The sequence below is a fragment of the Lynx rufus genome, unplaced genomic scaffold (assembly GCF_022079265.1).
Source record: "Lynx rufus isolate CCGP_SWC_20201006 ecotype Redwood Valley unplaced genomic scaffold, mLynRuf1.p SCAF_38, whole genome shotgun sequence".
In the NCBI taxonomy this organism is placed as follows: Eukaryota; Metazoa; Chordata; class Mammalia; order Carnivora; family Felidae; genus Lynx; species Lynx rufus.
Window position 1 is genome coordinate 2972528 of NW_025814854.1, and position 17764 is coordinate 2990291.

At 59.4% G+C, this 17764-nt stretch overlaps 1 protein-coding gene across 7 annotated transcripts in view; it reads left to right on the forward strand.

The window, feature by feature from the left end:
• GAK (cyclin G associated kinase) overlaps nucleotides 1-17764 on the forward strand; it is a 54020-nt gene that overhangs the window by 8749 nt on the left and 27507 nt on the right. For 4 of the 7 annotated variants that reach the window (XM_047094136.1, XM_047094137.1, XM_047094139.1 and 1 more), the window contains 10 exons: nucleotides 417-478; nucleotides 1121-1180; nucleotides 2085-2199; nucleotides 5681-5823; nucleotides 10100-10225; nucleotides 13473-13562; nucleotides 14033-14212; nucleotides 14918-15053; nucleotides 15369-15481; nucleotides 17351-17441. In XM_047094136.1, coding sequence (XP_046950092.1) covers nucleotides 417-478; nucleotides 1121-1180; nucleotides 2085-2199; nucleotides 5681-5823; nucleotides 10100-10225; nucleotides 13473-13562; nucleotides 14033-14212; nucleotides 14918-15053; nucleotides 15369-15481; nucleotides 17351-17441 — 1116 coding nt within the window. Of the gene's footprint in view, nucleotides 1-416; nucleotides 479-1120; nucleotides 1181-1722; nucleotides 1844-2050; nucleotides 2200-5680; nucleotides 5824-10099; nucleotides 10226-13472; nucleotides 13563-14032; nucleotides 14296-14917; nucleotides 15054-15368; nucleotides 15482-17350; nucleotides 17442-17764 lie in introns of those variants that run through there. The other 3 variants (XM_047094138.1, XM_047094140.1, XM_047094142.1) reach the window with 3 other exon arrangements.

Below are 17764 nucleotides of genomic sequence, written 5' to 3' on the forward strand. Positions count from 1 at the left end.
TATTGGATGTGCTTTAAAGTCGTTTTGGGGCATTAAGGCAGTGCTGGCCTTCTGTTCTGGGGGTAGTTGCTCCTGTGTTAATTTTTCCTTTCTTGCTCTCACTGTCTCGGTGATCAGTTTATCTAGAATTTATCAGTTTCATTTTCTTGTTTTCAGAGAATGTGGGCTTTCAGAAGCTTTGGTGTTGTTGATTTTCTCCATTCTTTCCCCCACTGATCTCTGTTCCTGTGTTGATTTCCTTCCTGTCCCCAAAGCGGGATATTTAAAAGACAGCGTCATATAAATGAGGGTCGTTTCTGCAGCAAATTGCTGGCCACAAGCCCGGTTTGTATTTCACCTAGTGAACGTATTTTTGAAGCTTAATGTCAAGGGAAGTCAGAGCACTGAACTGACCTGTACGTCTTTCTAATTTTCAGGAGGGTTTGCATTTGTGTATGAGGCTCAAGACCTGGGAAGTGGCAGAGAGTACGCCTTGAAGGTAACGAGGGCGGCATTTGTGTGGGGTTTGGGCCATTTTAAGTAGATCTCTAAGTTTCCGGAGATTCGTCCCTAGTATTTAGTTTGCTTTTTTTTTTTTTAAATAGTCTGTCCTGTTTTTTCCCTCTGAGGGTGAGGCCATCGGCAGCTGCAGAACACTTTAAGCTGTGGCTTCCGACTTTGTGGCGAGGGGCGACCTCAGTGCCGACTGCCAGAAGGAGGGTTCCACAGATAGCAGGGGGTTGAAAGTCACTGCTGTGAACTCTGTGTCCACAGCTTGGGGGGCGGGGGCCTGCTGGGGCCGTGCAGGTGCCGGTGCCAGGGCTACTGCTGAGGGGCTGCCTGACTTTGCAGGTTCGGAACAGAGGCCCACTTCTCTGCCGGCGTCTTCTCCCATTTTCCTTGATTTTCTAACTTTGCCGTAGCCTCTTTGGAGAAAGCCTCCTATTTTTCATTTTTCTTGTGTCCTTGGGTCATAAAAGACCATTTTCAAGGGTCTTAACCTTCTGTCAAATTTTTACACAGGCCAGATGTTAAAATACAGGTAAGCAGGTTAAGCTTTTAGATGCGTTGCATTTATTCTCCTGGGTGTAGAATAGAAAGATAAACACTCCTTAATCTTTGTGTTTATTTCCCGATACAGAGGTTATTGTCTAACGAAGAGGAAAAGAACAGAGCCATCATTCAGGAAGTTTGTTTCATGGTATCCTTTTCCCGGGACGAGAGCACGTGCGGTCACGTGGGGAGGCCTGCGTCGAGTTGTGGCCGCCCGCCGCCGCCGGGCCGCTCTCTTGCTCTTTCGGACACGCTAAAATTGGCCTTCCGCCTTCACTGGACCTGCCTGTAGAGTATTGGTAGGAGAAGGTTTCCTTCCTCCTCCTTCGCTCCCAGGGTAACAGTCAGAGGTTCAGTAGCTTTGCGGCCCGGGAGGTCTCCGTGCTCACGCAGGATTTGTTTCCTGCTCTCCGCCCTTCCGTCTTCCCCTTAGTGAGCGTGGCGTGCCCCGCTGCTCCGGCTCTTGCCAGGACCCTTGCTGGGCCTGGTTCTAGTGGGCCTCCGTGTCCCTCCTGGTCAGCAGCCCCTCTGTCCCTCACCCTGCCCCCGGCAGTCAGGCTGGCAGGTTTCTGTGCACGGCTCGTGGGTCTGTGGCGCTTCTCTTGCGGGCTCTCAGCTCTGGCACATGTTCTCCCTCAGCTGGGCTCTTGCCCTCTGCTGTCAGAATGTGTTCTCTTTTCTCTCTCGAAGCTCTGTGTACCGTGAGCCTGCGGGCTCTCGCCTTGCAGAGGTTTGGCGGGCTCATTCACACCCGTGGCCTCCCGCACCCGCACGTGCCCTCTGTCTGCTGTCCTGCCTGGCCCGTGGTCAGGTGCGTGTGGCCAGCGTGGTGGCGGTTTTCACCCCCACCTTCCCTCTCCGTTCCCTCCTCCCTGCCGCCTGCCTTTCTCGCCACCCCCCCCCCCCCCACTGCCCTCCGTCTTTCTGCTCCGATGTGCTGGGACTGTAAGGTAATTTCATTCCACACTTTGACTTTAGTGTCTTAATGTCACATGTATATTTGTTTTTAAACGTGCAGACTTACGCATTCTCCTTTAACAAGACACCTGCAGAAAAAACTTTCTGGCCACCCCAATATTGTCCAGTTTTGTTCTGCAGCATCCATAGGGAAGGAGGAGTCGGACACGGGGCAGGCCGAGTTCCTGCTGCTCACCGAGCTCTGCAAAGGTAACGTTTCCTTGGAGTCTGGACCACAGTATCGTCACATGGTTGAGCGGTCAGGTGTAACGGACAGGGAGGGGTTGCGGCCGTGGCCTTTGAGGGCACGTGACCTGCTAGGTCAAGCACTCCCCGTGTTCTTAGACTCCTGAGTTCCGTCACAGGAGTAGGAGGGACCCAGGCGCCTTCCAGAGAGCTGTAGGGGCAGAGCGGCCGTGTGAGTGTGTGCGGATGGTGCCAAGGGAGCGCGGGCGAGGGGCGTGCCTGATCCCCCAGGCAGGGCGCAGTCTCTCTGCCCCGGGGAGGGTCAGGGCTCACGCCCTCGCGGAGCGTCTGCTCTGTGGGTGAGGCGGCAGTGAGCCCGGCGAGTGCCTGCCCGCTGGAGCTCACGGTCTTGATGTGCGACGCCAGACAGCACAAGTTGTCCGAGAAGAGTGGAGGCGGGACTTGTGGGGCCGGGTGGGTGCGAACGCCTGGCCAGGACTGTCTGGAGCCAGAGGCGGGAGCCATCGGCTGTCGTAAGCAGGGTGCGCTTGCCTGTTAGTCACCGCTAGTGCTTGCTGGGAGACAAGAGGCCTCAGCCCCGTGGCCACAGGCCAAGGGGAGCAAGCGGCCCAGCCGAGCGCCGTGCCCACGAGAGGAGCGCCGAGAGGAGCACTCACAGAAGGGAACGGCGGGGGCTGTGAGCACCGGCGCGGGGAGGAGTGGAGATGCAAGAGGAGAAGGCGGGCGCTGTAGCTGGCGTGAGGGTAGAGGCGTTGAGCGCGGTGTGCACGGCCAGCAGTGGCCAGGAGCCAGGGTGAGGAACCATCCGGGGGCAGGACGTCCCTGTTCAAGCGTAGGGGAGTGAGGTTTTCCTAAAAATGGGGGTTTGCGACACGTACTTCTCTTTTCTGAGAAAAGCTTCCTGCATCGGGCATCTTCTCGCGCCCAAACACCTACTTGTTCTCTCCTGAAGGCTCTGCAGGGCCTCCTGGGTCCATCCCGCAACGTCCCCAACCAGCACCCCCTTTGTGATGCATACCGTTTCTTGACCGCAGATGTTGGTGCACGGAGCTGCTGCGAGCTCGGCGATCCTGTGGTCGGGGTTGTGGAGTAGGGGGTGCCACGTGGAACCCCCAGTCAGTACGCGTGAGGCTGCGCGCAGCTTCCCTCTGCCCCGGGGGCCCCGCTGCTGATGCTGGCCGTGCCTCGTCCTGCGTTCCACAGCTGGCACGTCTGGTTCGCTTACCGAGTCCTCTGTTCATCTTCAGGGCGCTCAGTGCTTCTGGGTCACTTTCATTCTGGGTTTTAGAAGGCTGTGGGTTCACCAGCGCCAGTGTCCCTCCCATGAGAGGTAGCAGGTGTGGGGCCTGGTGGTGGCAGCGTGGTTCCAAGATGGGGCAAACCCACAGAGTGCAGCCCTCGGTGTGGTGCTGCATGGGCCGCCAGCCTGGGAGCAGTGTGAGAGGCTGGGGGTGCTTGCAGGGTGGGGGCGGAGGGCGGAGGGGATCTCAGGGAGGGGTGTGGGTGCCAGCCCCACTGAAGGAGGGCCTGGATGCGTGCTCACCGAGCCCCCACCCATCACTGGTCCTCGCTCCCCACGCTCGTCCTCCACTGTGTCCTCTCCAGCTGTCCTGCCACATTGGGGATTGTTACTTTTAAAAAGTTTCCTTTAAATTCTTGCTGGTCCCAGAGGCCAGTGAACTGTGAACTGACGTCGTGACACCCTCCCCCCCGCCCCCCGTCCCCACCGCCACAGGCTGGCTCATTCCCATAACTCCAGGCGGCTTGGTGGTCAACGTGTCACCCTTGCTTTGGACCCTCTGCGATGCCTCGTGGGGCCCGTGCCCTGCCTGCCCTGTCTGCATCACAGGGAGGGCACCCCATCCCTCCTGAGGGTGCGGGTGCAAGGCTGGGAGACAGGTGTGGCGGGGGGAGAGGGGAATGCTGGGGTGGTCTGGTGGAGTGAGGGCCAGGCGGGCTGGTGTGCAGGTCTGGAAAGAGGGCAGATCCTTGCAGAGCCACAGCAGAGGTGGCCCCAGCGGGGCAGGGTCCGACGTGTGTGGGGAATCGTGGCTGGATCACCAGAGTGGAGGCTCCACGGCAGATGGGTCAGTGGGCAAGAACGTGCGGGTCCTGAGCCGTGATTCCCTGTTCTGAAAGTTGCAAAGGTGGTGCAGTTATGAAAAGAATCCAAACCCCTTGGGAGTGTACGAAGTCCACACTTCTCCCCAGGCGCTATGCCTGTTCAGAGCAGTTAGAATCTAGTTCATGTTGAGAATCGTGTCTGTTGGCACTACTGTATGCAGGCACGGGGGTTCAGTGACTCAAGCAGATAAAGCAAATAGACCCTAACCAAAGTCCTCAGTGATGGTTGGGTAGTCCCGTGCGAAACTGAGGAAAGAGGCCGGGGAAAGGGTGTGATGGCGCAGACCGGGAGCTGAAGGAGGTGAGACAGGAAAACCGTCCCAGCTGAGGGTGCAGCATGTGCGAAGGTCCTGGGGTAGGACAGAAAGGAGGCATGTGGCTGGAGGGGAGTCTGTGTGGGGATGTCACAAGAGATAAGGCCTGTAGGGGTGGTAACCACCTTGCTTCTGCTTCAACAGTGTGCCGGCAAACTGAAGGAGCTACAAGGCTGAGAGACAGCCTGGGGCCTGGAGCAGGGAGGGAGCAGTGCAGGGCCCAGGAGAGGGTGGGCTTCCGGAAGAGGCTCCAGGGAGGGGGCCACAGGTGGGAATGGGGTTGGAGGGGTAGGGTACGAGGCATGTGGTGTGTGGGCAGCTTGTGGAGGCAGGCGCCAGAGGCATGAACGTGGGTGCTCCGTGCGGGACGGGGAGGAGATGGCCTGTGCTCACGGAGAAAGCTCTCACCCCGCGTGCGACGGAGCCGGCTGGCCCCGCACCGGAGTTTCCCGGCTTCACTGTGCCGGGTCCAAGGACTGCAGGTGTCTGGGCTACAGAGACGGGGAGGAACGGCCCAGGGAGGGCTCTGTCCGGGACTGGGGTGCGGCCCAGTACCTCGTGCCTGCCTGTGGCCTCCTTCTCCCCCCCTCCCCCACGTCCACACGCAGTCTGTGCGTTTACTGGGACGTGGTGCTCACAGACAGGTGACCTGTTGCCTGAGGAAGCGGGGTGGCCGCTTCGCTAGATGTGGTTGAGAGAGCTCCGCGTACACGTTTGGGGCCGTTCCTCTTGTAGCTGCCGCTCGGCGCCCGGCTACGCGGGGTACGCGGTCCGTGGTGAATTTGGGGGCTGCCTTGTACCGCGCGCACCGCTGGCCGTTGTTCCACGTGGCCGCGGCCGGCGGTGTTCCCACGGAGGCTCTGTAAGTTCGTTGCATCCCGGTGGCGGTCCCTGAACCTCACGTCCCTCCGCGGGGTTTCCCGGGTGTCCGGGCCCGAGCGGCGGACGCTCGCGCCGCGAGTGCCGCGGTGGGCTCCGGGGGGCCGCCCGGGGTGGGTGTAGCGTTTCTGGCTCCATGGTGATGTGAATTTAATTGTCTCTTTTAGGGCAGCTGGTGGAATTTTTAAAGAAAATTGAATCTAGAGGTCCGCTCTCGTGCGATACTGTTCTGAAGATATTCTATCAGACGTGCAGAGCCGTGCAGCACATGCACAGACAAAAGCCACCCATCATCCACAGAGACCTCAAGGTACCGCCTCCGGTCCGTCTCGCGGGCCTGCCCCGCTGCCCCCGGTCAGGATGGCCAGCTTGCCAGCAGTGAAGTGTGCGATGGCTTTTCCAGAGAAGGAGGAGCTTCTTAACGCCAAACTGGGTTTCTGGAAGTTTCTCCCCTGAAGCAGCGCCGAGCCCTCTCTCTGTGTCATTTGGCTTTGTGGCCTCCTGTGGCCTGGTCCTGTGGCTTCATGCCACCTGCTTGGCCATCATGCCCCCTGCCGGCCCTTCGGCCGGCCTGGGGATGCTCTCGGCTGAGGCTCCCTTCCATCCGCCCCCAGGAGCCGGGAGGAGGCTGCCGCCCCTCGGGGTCGTCCGTGCCCTCGCCCTGTGGTCATCCGTCCCCAGGCGTGACACCACAGGGCTCGCTGTCCCGCGGCAACCAGTGCCGCCGAGGGACCACGAGGAGTGCGGACGCGCCTTGGCCAGGCACCGTGGGGCTGCCGTACTCGCAGCCGCCCGCCTGCTGGGGACGAGGGGCACCGCGGTCCCGATTCTCCCTTTTCCTGGTGATTCGTGAGATAGACGGTTTTTGCTGTGTTTGCAGTCAGTGCCTTATTCTTCAGTTAACTTGCTTTTTGCTTTTTTTCCTGTTTTCTTGTCCATCAGGTTATTGGTTAGCGGGAGCTCCTCCCTCTGTTCTTACGGCGGCCTTTTTCATGTTGTCTGTGCTGCGAATACCTTCTCCTGCTTAATGGCCTAGTTTCTATTTCCCCTGTTGTGTCTTTGGGCAACTCAAGACTTTGTGAGATTTGCCTGACGTCCACGAAGCTCACACCCTGACTCCGACCGCTTCTTGGGGGAGCGGTGGCCCCCGCTGTGTCCTACTTGCTGGCACAGGTTGTTTTTGCCGGAGAACCTTACAGTCCCTTAGCGTTCTCTCTTGTCTGGTCTGTGGCCAGCTTTCAGGTATGAGGAAAGCGTGCCTCCGACCCGGCTGGTCTGGGACAGCGCCCTCTCCTCCTCAGGGCCGTGTGCCCAGGGAGGCCCTGGCGCCCTGTCTGTGCAGTGATGTCTCTGTTTAGATTTGACCTTGGGCGAGCCTGACCTTTTCCTTTTGTCCCTCAGCCCGAGTGGTCGGCACGTGCGCCCCCGTTACAGAAGGTCTGTGAGGTGGGGGCCACCGCCCTGGACCCCGCTCACAGGGCTGCAGGGGTGTGTCTGGAGGGGCCTGGGCCGCGGCTGCCCTGCACACCAGCCGGCCCTTCCCTGCTGTCTGCATGGGCCTTCCTCAGCTGACTGGGGGCTGGTGGATTGTTTCGGGGCGTCAAGACCCATGCTTTGTGTGTTAATGCGGGTGCTTGTGTGTCCGTAGTTTTTTTAAGGGAAGGGATATCTAGAAGGGTAGAATCAGGGGCGCCTGGGTGGCGCAGTCGGTTAAGCGTCCGACTTCAGCCAAGTCACGATCTTGCGGTCCGTGAGTTCGAGCCCCGCGTCGGGCTCTGGGCTGATGGCTCGGGGCCTGGAGCCTGTTTCCGATTCTGTGTCTCCCTCTCTCTCTGCCCCTCCCCTGCTCATGCTCTGTCTCTCTCTGTCCCAAAAATAAATAAACGTTGAAAAAAAAAAAAATTTTAGAAGGGTAGAATCAGTAAAGGATCAGCGCTTGTGAGCTTGACCCGGGTTGGACGTCCCTTGTCTTCTCAGCGCCCTCTGTTCGCCCAGTGCTGGGACCCCCTGCAGGTGTCCCTGTGGCCGGTGCATGGACCTCACCATGTGGCGCCCTGCGGAGGGGCAGGCGGGACACGGGGGATGGCAGAGACCATGGGGACGCGTGTCCTTCTTGTTCTGCTCCTGTGCATGGCTCCTTCCGAGCCTGCGGGCTGTGGAGTGTAGCCGGTGTCGGGCTGTTTGCTCGCATTATGGCTTGCAGGTCCATCCGTCTCGTGTGGGGACGCGTGTGCTCGTGCTTGTGCACTTGGTTGATGTCCGCTTCCTGAGCTGCTCTGAACCCCGATGCCCTTGTCTGTGCTTTGGCCCGTGGACGCTCGCACCTCTGTTGGAAGTCCTCACTAGCAGCGCGTGGCGGCCCCTGTGCCCGCACTTCGCTACGTGACCCAGGTCATGTGGATGTGGCTTAAGTGGTCCTAGTTGGATTTTCCTTCTGCTAACGAAGTTGAGCATCTTTTCAAGCGTGTTGTACTTTGGACGTTCTCCGTGGGGGCGCCTGTGGGAGGGTCCCTTTCGCTTTGGCTCATCAGAGCCCGCGCTGGTCACGCTGTGGCTCGCACCATCACCCTCTGCACAGCGTCTCCGATGGGATGCTCTGGTTTCAGTGGAGCTTCCGTGTCTTGCCGAGGCGCCTTGCCAGGCATGCTGTCCGGGGGACCTGGTGTCCACCTTTGCCCGTAGGGGCGGGTCTTCCTTGGTGCATCATGGGTGGCCCCCTGGCTCTCCCAACACCTTGCCTGGATGGCCGTCCTGTTCCCTCAGTGCCGCCTTGCCACGGGCGTGGCACTCACTGGGTGTCCTGTGGGGCTGTTGGTTGGTCCTGGACCCTGTGCTCCTTTGCCTTCTTTAACAGAGCTTAACAGTAAGGCCTGACTTCTTAGGGATCGTGTGGCTCTTTTTGGCTCTTTGCGTCTCCACATGACTTTTTGAATTAGGTTCCTCCCAAAAAACTTTCTGGAATTTGGTGAGTTGCCTTGACTGTTCCCCACCCCCGCCCCACCTCACCCCCAGAGCGTGAGTTGACAGACTTCCTATAAAAGGCCCGACTTTAAACATTTCAGCTTTGCATACCAACCTTCCTGAACAGCGCAGGCAGCCCTACGGACAGCCAGGCGCGGCCACGCCCCTAAAGCTGCTTCTGGACCCGTGTTAGGAGATGTCAGTCTTTTTTGATTCTTCCACCAACCGTTTAAATATGTAAGAGCCTTTCTTAGTTTGCGGGCTGTGTCGAGGTAGGCGGGGCTGGACCACGGCTGGGGAGCCTGCTCTAGAGTGGCTGCGCACACCCGTGCCTTTCATGTCAGGAGTGTGGTCTGATCCCTTGTCTGTTTGGATTTTAAGAGTTTGTCTAAATTTTTATAGTTTTCCAGGGGTGTCTGGGTGGCTCAGTCAGTCAAGTGTCTGACTCTCGATTTCTGCCCAGGTCGTGATCCCAGGGTTGTGGGATCGAGCCCCGCGCTGGGCTGTGGGCTGATCTTGGAGCCTGCTAAGATTCTTCTCTCTCTCCCCGCCCTTCCCCTCCCTCGGCCCCCTCCCCTGCCACTCTCGTGTATACACACAGGTTCTCTCTCTAAAATAAGAAAAGAAATCTTTAAAATTAGAGTTTTCTGAATAGGAAGTGTTTTGTGTGTCTTTTGTTCGATTTTTTCCTAGGTTCTTGATGTATTTGGTAATTTTGAAGTGGTATGTTAAGTTTTTTCATTTTTTAACTGATTCATTATCTTTAAAATGTTTTTTAGTGTTTATTTATTTTTGAGAGAAACAGCATGAACAGAAGGGGCAGACAGAGAGGGAGACACAGAGTCTGACACAGGCTCCAGGCTCTGAGCTGTCAGCACAGAGCCCGACATAGGGCTCGAACTTACGAACCACGAGATCATGACCTGAGCTGAAGTCGGAGGCTCAACTGACTGAGTCACCCAGGCACCCAATTAACTGACTTATTTTTTAAATTTATTTAAATTTTTTTCTTGAGAATGTGTGCAAGTGGCAGAGGGGCAGAGAGAGGTAGGGGACGGAGGATCTGAAGTGGGCTCTGTGCCGACAAGCGGAGAGCTGATGTGGGGCTCGAACTCACAGACTATGAGATCATGCTGAGCCAAAGTCAGATGCTTAACCAACTAAACCACCCAGGCACCTCTTTTTTTTTTTTGTAGTTTCTTTATTTTGAGAGAGCATGCATGTACAAGCCAGGAGGGGCAGAGAGAGAGAGAATCCAAAGCAGGCCTCATGCCATCAGCACAGAGCCTGACTTGTCGGGGCTCGATACCATGAACCGTGAGATCAAGACCTGAGCCAAGATGAAGAGTTGCACACTCAGCCGACTGAGCCCCCCCAGGCGCCCCTAACTGACTTTTATAAAGGTTTTTTGTGTGTTTGTATACCTTACGTGATCGATTAGAGTTGTCTTTGATTTATGGTTGGTCGTGACTTTATTTTTCTGAGTTCCCCGTTTTCAAAGGTACACGTGCTGACTTCGATCAGAGAGAGGTTAAAATGCTGTTTCTTCCCCTTTGCGGGAGGAAGGCGCCCCCAGGCCTGGGTCTCGGCACCCGAGCCCCTGACCGCCCTCTGGGATTCTGCAGGTGGAGAACTTGTTGCTCAGTAACCAGGGGACCATCAAGCTGTGTGACTTTGGCAGTGCTACGACCATCTCGCATTACCCGGACTACAGCTGGAGCGCCCAGAGGCGGGCCCTGGTGGAAGAGGAGGTGAGTCGTGTGGCACGTGGTGCCCTTGGTGGTCTGCTCGGCCTGGGTCTCCGCAGTCGCCGATGCTCTGGCCGCGGCCGCGCAGCCTGCCCGTCCCACATCCCGGCGTTCGCCTCCCGGGCTCGTGTGTGGGCCGGGAGACGCCGAATTTGAGGCTTACCTCATGTCTCCGTCCCTCACTTCATCCCAGACCTTCTTACGGCCTTTGTTAATTGCGGTTTTTTTTTTGTATTGTGATAAAAAACACGCAACATAAAATTCACCATCTTATTTAATTTAACCATTTTTAAGTGCACGTTCCAGTGGCATTAACTACATTCGTCATCGGTCAGCCATCCCCACCGTCCATCCACAGAACTTTCTCACTGTCCCAAATGTGGTTATTAAAAAAAAAAATAAAAAATCACTGAAAACTCTCCCTCACGGGTCCCACAGGAGACCCCACAGGAGATTGGTAGGTTTGTCCTGAGCACGTGTGGGTAGCAGGCAGCACAGAGCAGGACGGAGCCCGTGCACATGTGACTGTGCAGCCTGGGGGAGGGGCCTGGGGCGCTCTTTGGTGCGCCCTCCGCTGGACACCCCGAGCCGTTCCCCTAGGGGCTCGTACTTAGATAAGCAGCTCACAGAAACCACACAAGCCAAACACAGGAGACAGGAAGCCACGCAGAATGACGGGGGAGGGGAGGTGCTGCATCCGTGCTCTGCCGGGGACACCGAGGAAGCCTGCCGTGAAGGAGTCGGGGACGGGATGTGGGCCAGCGGGGCACCTCTTGTCTGGACGGAGTCCGTCCCTGGACCGGGTGTCATGGGTCAAAGCACAGGTGCTCCTGACCTGCTGGCTGTTCCTAGAACTGACTGTGCTCCATTACTGAATCGGACGCATGTCGGATCACCCCAACCCAGCGCATTCCTGCTTGTGCGTGAGAGCGTTCCTAAGGAAGTCATTCCCGGCAAAAAGAACACGTTTAACGCTCTCCTTCAGTTGCTCGGCTGGCAGAACGGAACAGCATAGCAGCGTGGGAGGGGGCCCCTCGGTCCCGTGTGGTGGGTGGTTTTGTAACTGCCTCATGGGCTCTGAGTCCTGTCTCCATCACTGGTCTCAGTGGGTCCTTGGAGGTGTGCGAACACCCACCGTGTCTCACGCACACCTGTTTTTGGGTGATGGTTGCTTGGTTGCCTCCGTCTCCCGGGCGGGGGCATGGGGGGCGAGCTGCTCGCTCTGGCTTCCTGTCCTGTACCTCCTCCCGCCTCTGCTGTGTGCCCTGGTGGCATGTGTGCCCCACCACCCAGGCAGGAGCCCCCCCGCACCTCCTGTGATTATTCTTTATGAGAACTCGTGGGTGCCGTCTTTTTCAGGGTTCGTGGTGTGTCCTCAAATGCCCCAGATTCGCTTCCCACTTGACCCTATGTTCTTTGTCGGGCTGCCATCCCTTGAGAGCCCTGCCCACTTGCCGGGGCAGGAGGGCGTTCTGGGCTGAGCAGGTGCCTGCCCTGCCGACCCTGCCGTGTGCGTGCCCGCCTTGGAGGAGAGCCGCCGGCTCAGGGTCGGGGGTCGGGGGAGGCACCGGAGACCACTCGGGGCGTGCGTGCCTGTGTGGGCACACCTCCACGCATGTCCTGTGGCAAGTCGCACGTCTGTGCCAGTGCCTCCACTCTGGTGTGTCCGGTGGGCTTCTTGCCCCCCCACCCCACATCTGTGTGTCCCCCTCTCCCAGCGAGGGGCCCAGTAGCGTCACCACGTGCACCTGCGCTCCACTCCAGCGCACGTCCGCGAGTTCTGGTGTCACCAGAGAGCGTGAATGTCCCAGAAGGAAGTCAGGGTGGATCTGTGGCCCTCGGGTGTCCCCCTCCCCCGATCTACAGCACAGACCAGGCACGTGCTCTCAGATGCTGTGTTGACGAGTCCTCGCATCTGCGCTCTCTCCTTCCAAGGGGTTTAGTTACTCGTTTGATTGCATCTTACTTTTTAATGACTTGACTTGACTTTTTGAGCGGTTGCTGGTTTCCGGGAGAATTGAGCTGCAAGCGGTGCCGTGTCTCTTCTGAAGGGATAGGCCCGCGGACGCGCGTCTCCCAGCTCCCGCCCCTCACGCTGCACACGCTCTCCTGGCTTCTGTTTGCTTTTCATGCTTTGTGGGCTGTGCTGGGTCAGGAGCATGGGTCCCTCTGCACCTGGGTCTCTTTGGCCAGTGCCGCGTGCTCACGATCAGGCCGTGTCCAGTGTCCTGTCGTCTGCACGCTTACAGGCGGCAGCATGCCGAGCGGCCCGCACGTGGGTTCTCGTGTCTCCTCAGGGTGTGAGCCTGGATCGCAGCGGCCGGTCTGTGAACAAATCCGGCGTAGAATAGGGCTTTCCACGGGAGCTTGCCGGACGGGCACCGCGGCGCAGAACCCCAAGTGTGCGGCTTGGCGACTTGTCCCGCGTGGGTGTCCCTGTCGCCCCACGTCTGGGCTGCGTGGTGCCCCCGGCTTCACCTCCCTCGCGGCATGCCGGGTGCGTCCGCCCGAGGACTTACGCGCCCTGACCCCGGGCCTCACCTGCACCCCTCCCGTGGCCTCTTCAGAGGGTTGCCGTGGAGTAGCACCTTCAGGTGGAGAACAGCCCGTCACACTTGCCACGTGGTTGTGTTTCCTTGTCCGGCTGAGGTCGTGGCAGCGGAATCTGTAGCCCCGTGGCTGGTGTTCATGTGTGCCGTGTGCGGCGACGCACGCCGTGGGCTGTGGCTCTCCCCCCGGGCTGTGCTGCCAGCCTGTCCTCGGTCCCGTGTCCTGCCCTGTATGCGTGGGTCCCAGGATCTTGCGTGTGAAAACCTGAACCGACCAGCTGAATTTGGTTTAGTTCTCTCTCCCGTTGGAGAAGGTTCTTTGTCCACAAGATCCCGTCAGGAGGCTTCTTTCAGAATAGCACTTCCTCTCAGAGACACGAGCGACCCAGCTCCCGGCTCTGGACACACTTCCTGTGGGTGACACCTGCTTCTCCTCACACCCACACGAGCTAGGGTGCCCGCAGTGAATGCTTGGCGTGCGTGGCTGCGTCAGGAGCACCAGAGGCGCTCGGGAGACGGGTGGCAGTGGGGGTGAGGAGGGAGTTGAACAGCCTGCCGTCTGTGTGGGACACAACGGGGTGTGAGTGAGCGTCGTTCACAGACGTCCTGCGGGGTATTTGGGGAAGTAGCACGACATCGACGCAGGACGAGTGGTGCTCACGAGTGGCCTTTCCTTTGAGACGTCTGTGTCTGTCCTTCAGATCACCAGGAACACCACACCCATGTATAGGACGCCAGAGATCGTGGACTTGTACTCGAACTTCCCCATCGGCGAAAAGCAAGACATTTGGGTGAGGCGGCACGGCTGTGTGCCTCTGGGCAGCCGTGCCTCTGGGCGGGGGTTCTGGCCTGCCCACTCCGCTCCCCGTCCCTCTGGCCACCCTTCTTCTTTTTCTTCTCCTTTCCTTGTCACAAGAACCACCGTGATTGCCCTTAGTGGAGCGGAACCAAGCGTAAGTTGGGTGGAGTGTCCGCGTGCTGCAGGGTCCCGGGGTGGCACCTTATGCCCGGACCTGTCTGCCGCCTGCAGGCCTGGGCCTGAGCTCCCCCTGCTCAGAGCCCCTTCAGAGAAGCCGGGGCTTCGTGCAGCCTGACCAGTCCCAGCCTTGGGTCTTTTTGCCGGTCTGGCCATGGCCAGAGTGAGGGCCGGGCCCCAACGCCTAGGCGACCCCGCTCCCTTCACCTTTCTGAAACCCTGTGGCCATTCCTGCCTGGCGTAGCACTCCTCCTGGGGTCCGCTGACCGCTTCGTCCCGCATCAGGGTGCGGAACTTGGGGAGCGCAGCTCTGAGCGGCCCGGGGCCGCGCCCGCCGGTGTGGAGGCACCCTGCCCCTTCCCTGGCCTCTCCGAGCAGGGACAGCCCCAGACCTCCCAGGCCGCCTCCAGTGCTGACCCCGCCGTGGGTGTGACGGCCTCCACCCCGTCTAAAACGTGTGAACCGGTAGGATTTGCACGCTGGAGCCTTTTCTTGGGATGGTGGCAGCCTGTGGTGTCAAACTCACCGCGCATCTCCTTTCCACCCCAGTAGGTGCTCCTCAGCACGGTCGGGTGGGGGACACTCGTACGCACACACGGCGGTTGATGGGGGGACTGACGTTGGGTGCCGAGGGCGTGGCCTCCCCCGGGCCCCGAGTGCCCTGCTCAGTCTGGGCCACGAGTGTGCCCGCATCGGAGGCCACGGGGCTAGCAGGCAGCAGCAGACCCCCAGGACCCGCAGGCCTGCTCCCTGCGTTTCTGCCCTAGTGGTCTCTCGAGCTGCCCTGTTGGGTCCCGAGTGCCTGAATGTGGGAACTTTTCCCTTTGAAAGAATCTCTTGCTGAGAAAATAAGATGGTTGTTGTTTGTTCTTCCTCTGATCTCCATAGTTTGTGCCTGATGAGGGCAGAGAGTGGGCTGGGTGTGCCTGGAACTCAGACCAGGGTGTGGCTCCAGCTCCTCGACCTTTGGCTGGATGGGCCCCGCCCCCTCCCCCACCCTCTCAACCCCCTCCCCCCTCAACCCTGCCCCCTCCCCCCTCAGCCCCCTCCCTCCTCAGCCCCCTCCCCCACCCTCTCAGCCCCCCTCCAGCCCCCTCCCCCACCTCCTCAGCCCCCTCCCCCACACCCCCTCCTCGCCCCCACCCCCACCACGCCCCCTGTCCCCTGCAGGCCCTGGGCTGCATCTTGTACCTGCTGTGCTTCAGGCAGCACCCGTTTGAAGACGGAGCAAAGCTTAGAATAGTCAACGGGAAGTTCTCAATCCCTCCTGATGACACCCAGTACTCTGTGTTCCATGACCTCATCCGTAAGTCCCGCGTGCGGGGACCTGTGTCACATCCGGGGCCCCGGCTGTCCCCTGCCCCTCATGGCTGTGTGGTGGCCGCTCTGCTCAGGGCTTTTCCTAGCGCTCAGCCCCCTTGTGAATTCTCGGTGCTTTGAGTGGCCGGTTCTGGTAACTTTGTGCCGTTTTCCCTGTGGCTCTCTTGTCATCTTTCCCTCTCTCGCTTGTAAGCGAAATCAGTGCTGTAAGTGGAATGAGGGGCCTCGGGTCTGTGATCTCGGGGAGGGTGGGCACTGCTGACCCCAGACCGTGACCTGAGCTCACCTGCCTCTGCCCTAGGCGCTACGCTGAAGGTCAACCCCGAGGAGCGGCTGTCCATCACAGAACTGGTCAACCAGCTCCAGGAGATTGCAGCCGCCAGGAATGTGAACCCCAAGTCGCCCATCACTGAGGTAGGGGCCTTGACGGGTGTTTTCAGGACGTTTCCGTGAGAGGCCGCACCTGCTCTAGGGCAAGAGACACAGCTCCCCGAGGGGGCTCACGAGTGCCGTGGAGCCTCCACAGGCCGGGATGACGGGAAACGTCCCACCTGATCATAGGAGCCGGGGGAGTAAACCGGGCGTGGGGCCCTGGTGCTCAGTGCTTAACCTCCTGGGCTGGTTCCCTGCATCCCAGGGGCCAGGGCGAGAGGTGGAGAGGAGCACAGGTGAGGAGGAGGCCACGGAAGGTCACAGCGGGGTGAGGGGGAGAAGGCCACGGAACGTCGGGGGCCGGGGGGGGTGGGCAGTGGGTTCGGTCCAGAGAGAGCCTGGGAGCAGTCTGGCGCTAAAGCAGGTCGGCCCAGAGTGCCCACGTAGCCCCGCAGAAAACGTGCTCGTCCCCAAAGGCGAGCAGGGGCCCCGGGCGGCGTGGGGAGGTGTCTGATCGGTGGGCAGGCCTGCCTGCGTGCACACCCCTGGGGAGCTCCCCGTGGACAGACGCAGCTCCTGGTGGGTCCACTGCTGCGCGTGTCCTGTGCTAGTGCTTCTGAGACCTGTGCCCCACGCGTGCAAACCTTAAACCTCTTATGTAGGGGCCGAGTGTGCAGCGAGGCCGTCCCCCCCACGGGAAGGCAGCCCGCCACACAGGGCCGCACGCAGCAGACAGAGCCCCTCGAGAGGGGGAGTAGGAATCGAGTCTGAAACCCAAGAGTGGAGGCATGCAAAGTGTTCGGCTGTGTGGTTTAATAGGATGCTGTGAAAAGGAACTGTAAGAGGAAGACGGGTATCGTTCACCTGCCTTTAACGACACAGTGTCTGAGATCCCAAGCAGCATTCGTTAGTTTACAGGGAGTCGTGGGAGGCATCGGGTCACGGTAGGGGATGTTCTGTTTCTTCCAGAAACTGATAAAGCAAATAGAGAATTTGCGAAGAGGAGACGTGGCCTAACAGTGGTAGTTGCCAACCACTTGGCGGCACGTGTGTTGTTTTCAGGAACTTGTAGGATGTTAATACCGATTCCCTACGAGGTCACTAAGAGAGACAAGATGTCGTCACGTTCAGTAGAAACGATAGCACGTATGCCTCATTTCCTGAGTTTAACGTGGTAAAACTCCACCTCGACGGTCGTATTTTGTAAAGCTTCACCAAAAACCCTAAAGCACACTACCGAGGGACTTATAAAACAAGTAACCGGCAGAAACTGCATCTTCCCTGAGACTGAGGAAGGCTGAGGACGGCTGAGGCCGCCCCAAGGGGGCTGGGCAGGAGGCCTGCGCCGAGCACCTTGCCTCCGGGCTGCACGAATCTCTTCGAGGCTCCAGCCCCACACTGGCCTCAGGCTCAGCTCGCGAAAGAGCCTCACTGTGCACAGCCCACTGCCCCGCTCCTGTGGCAGCCGGAGGGCGCGAGCCGACTGAGTCTGGGTGCACCTCCCCACACAAGATGCCTCAGCCCCGAGGGTCTGCCGTCTGCCCCGCGTCGCCGTGGAGCCTTGGCGTGCGGTGGGCGTGCAGGGAGCACTTGCAGAGTTGGGCAGGTTCACGGCTGCCTCCTCTGTGTTAGGTGTGTGCCCGAGCACGTCGGCTCCAGAACAGCACACGGGCAGGTCACTTGTCAGTGTGGTCTGCCTTTTGGTTCAGCTGGGCTGTTCAGAGTCCGGGAAGTTCTCTTGGATGTTTTAGTAAGTCAGGTAGAGAGAGCTAGGTTAACTGGGTGGCCAGCGTACCTGGGGCCCACAGGCACCTTGTGCCAGCATCTGAAGGTTTTCTGTTTGGGGAGGAGCCACCCGAACCCTGGCCCCGGCCTCTGGAGATTGATTATTTGCTTTTGGAATCATTGCAGCTCCTAGAGCAGAATGGGGGCTATGGGAATGCTGTCCCGTCTCGAGGGCCTCCCCACCTCGGGGGCTCCAGCAGCGGTGGCTACAGTGGAGGTGAGTGCCCCCTGCCTTGTGCCCCCCCCCCCGTTTGCCCCTGGGGTTACCATGCTCCCGCTGTGTGCAGCGCACCTGACAGCAAGACACAGGCTACGTGTTCAGGGCCCCCAGGACCACCCTCAGGTTCAGATTCCCTGGAACCGCCAGGACTCAATGGAACTGACACACTCAGGACCACAGGGGACAGGGGAAGAGGCGTGAGCATCAGCTGTCCTCTCCCGACACCATCAGGGCGGTACCGGTCCTCTGTAGCATGGAGTGACAACTGGCGGTGGCCACATGGGCACTGCCACCCACCCGCGTGGCTCACTCCGCCTCGG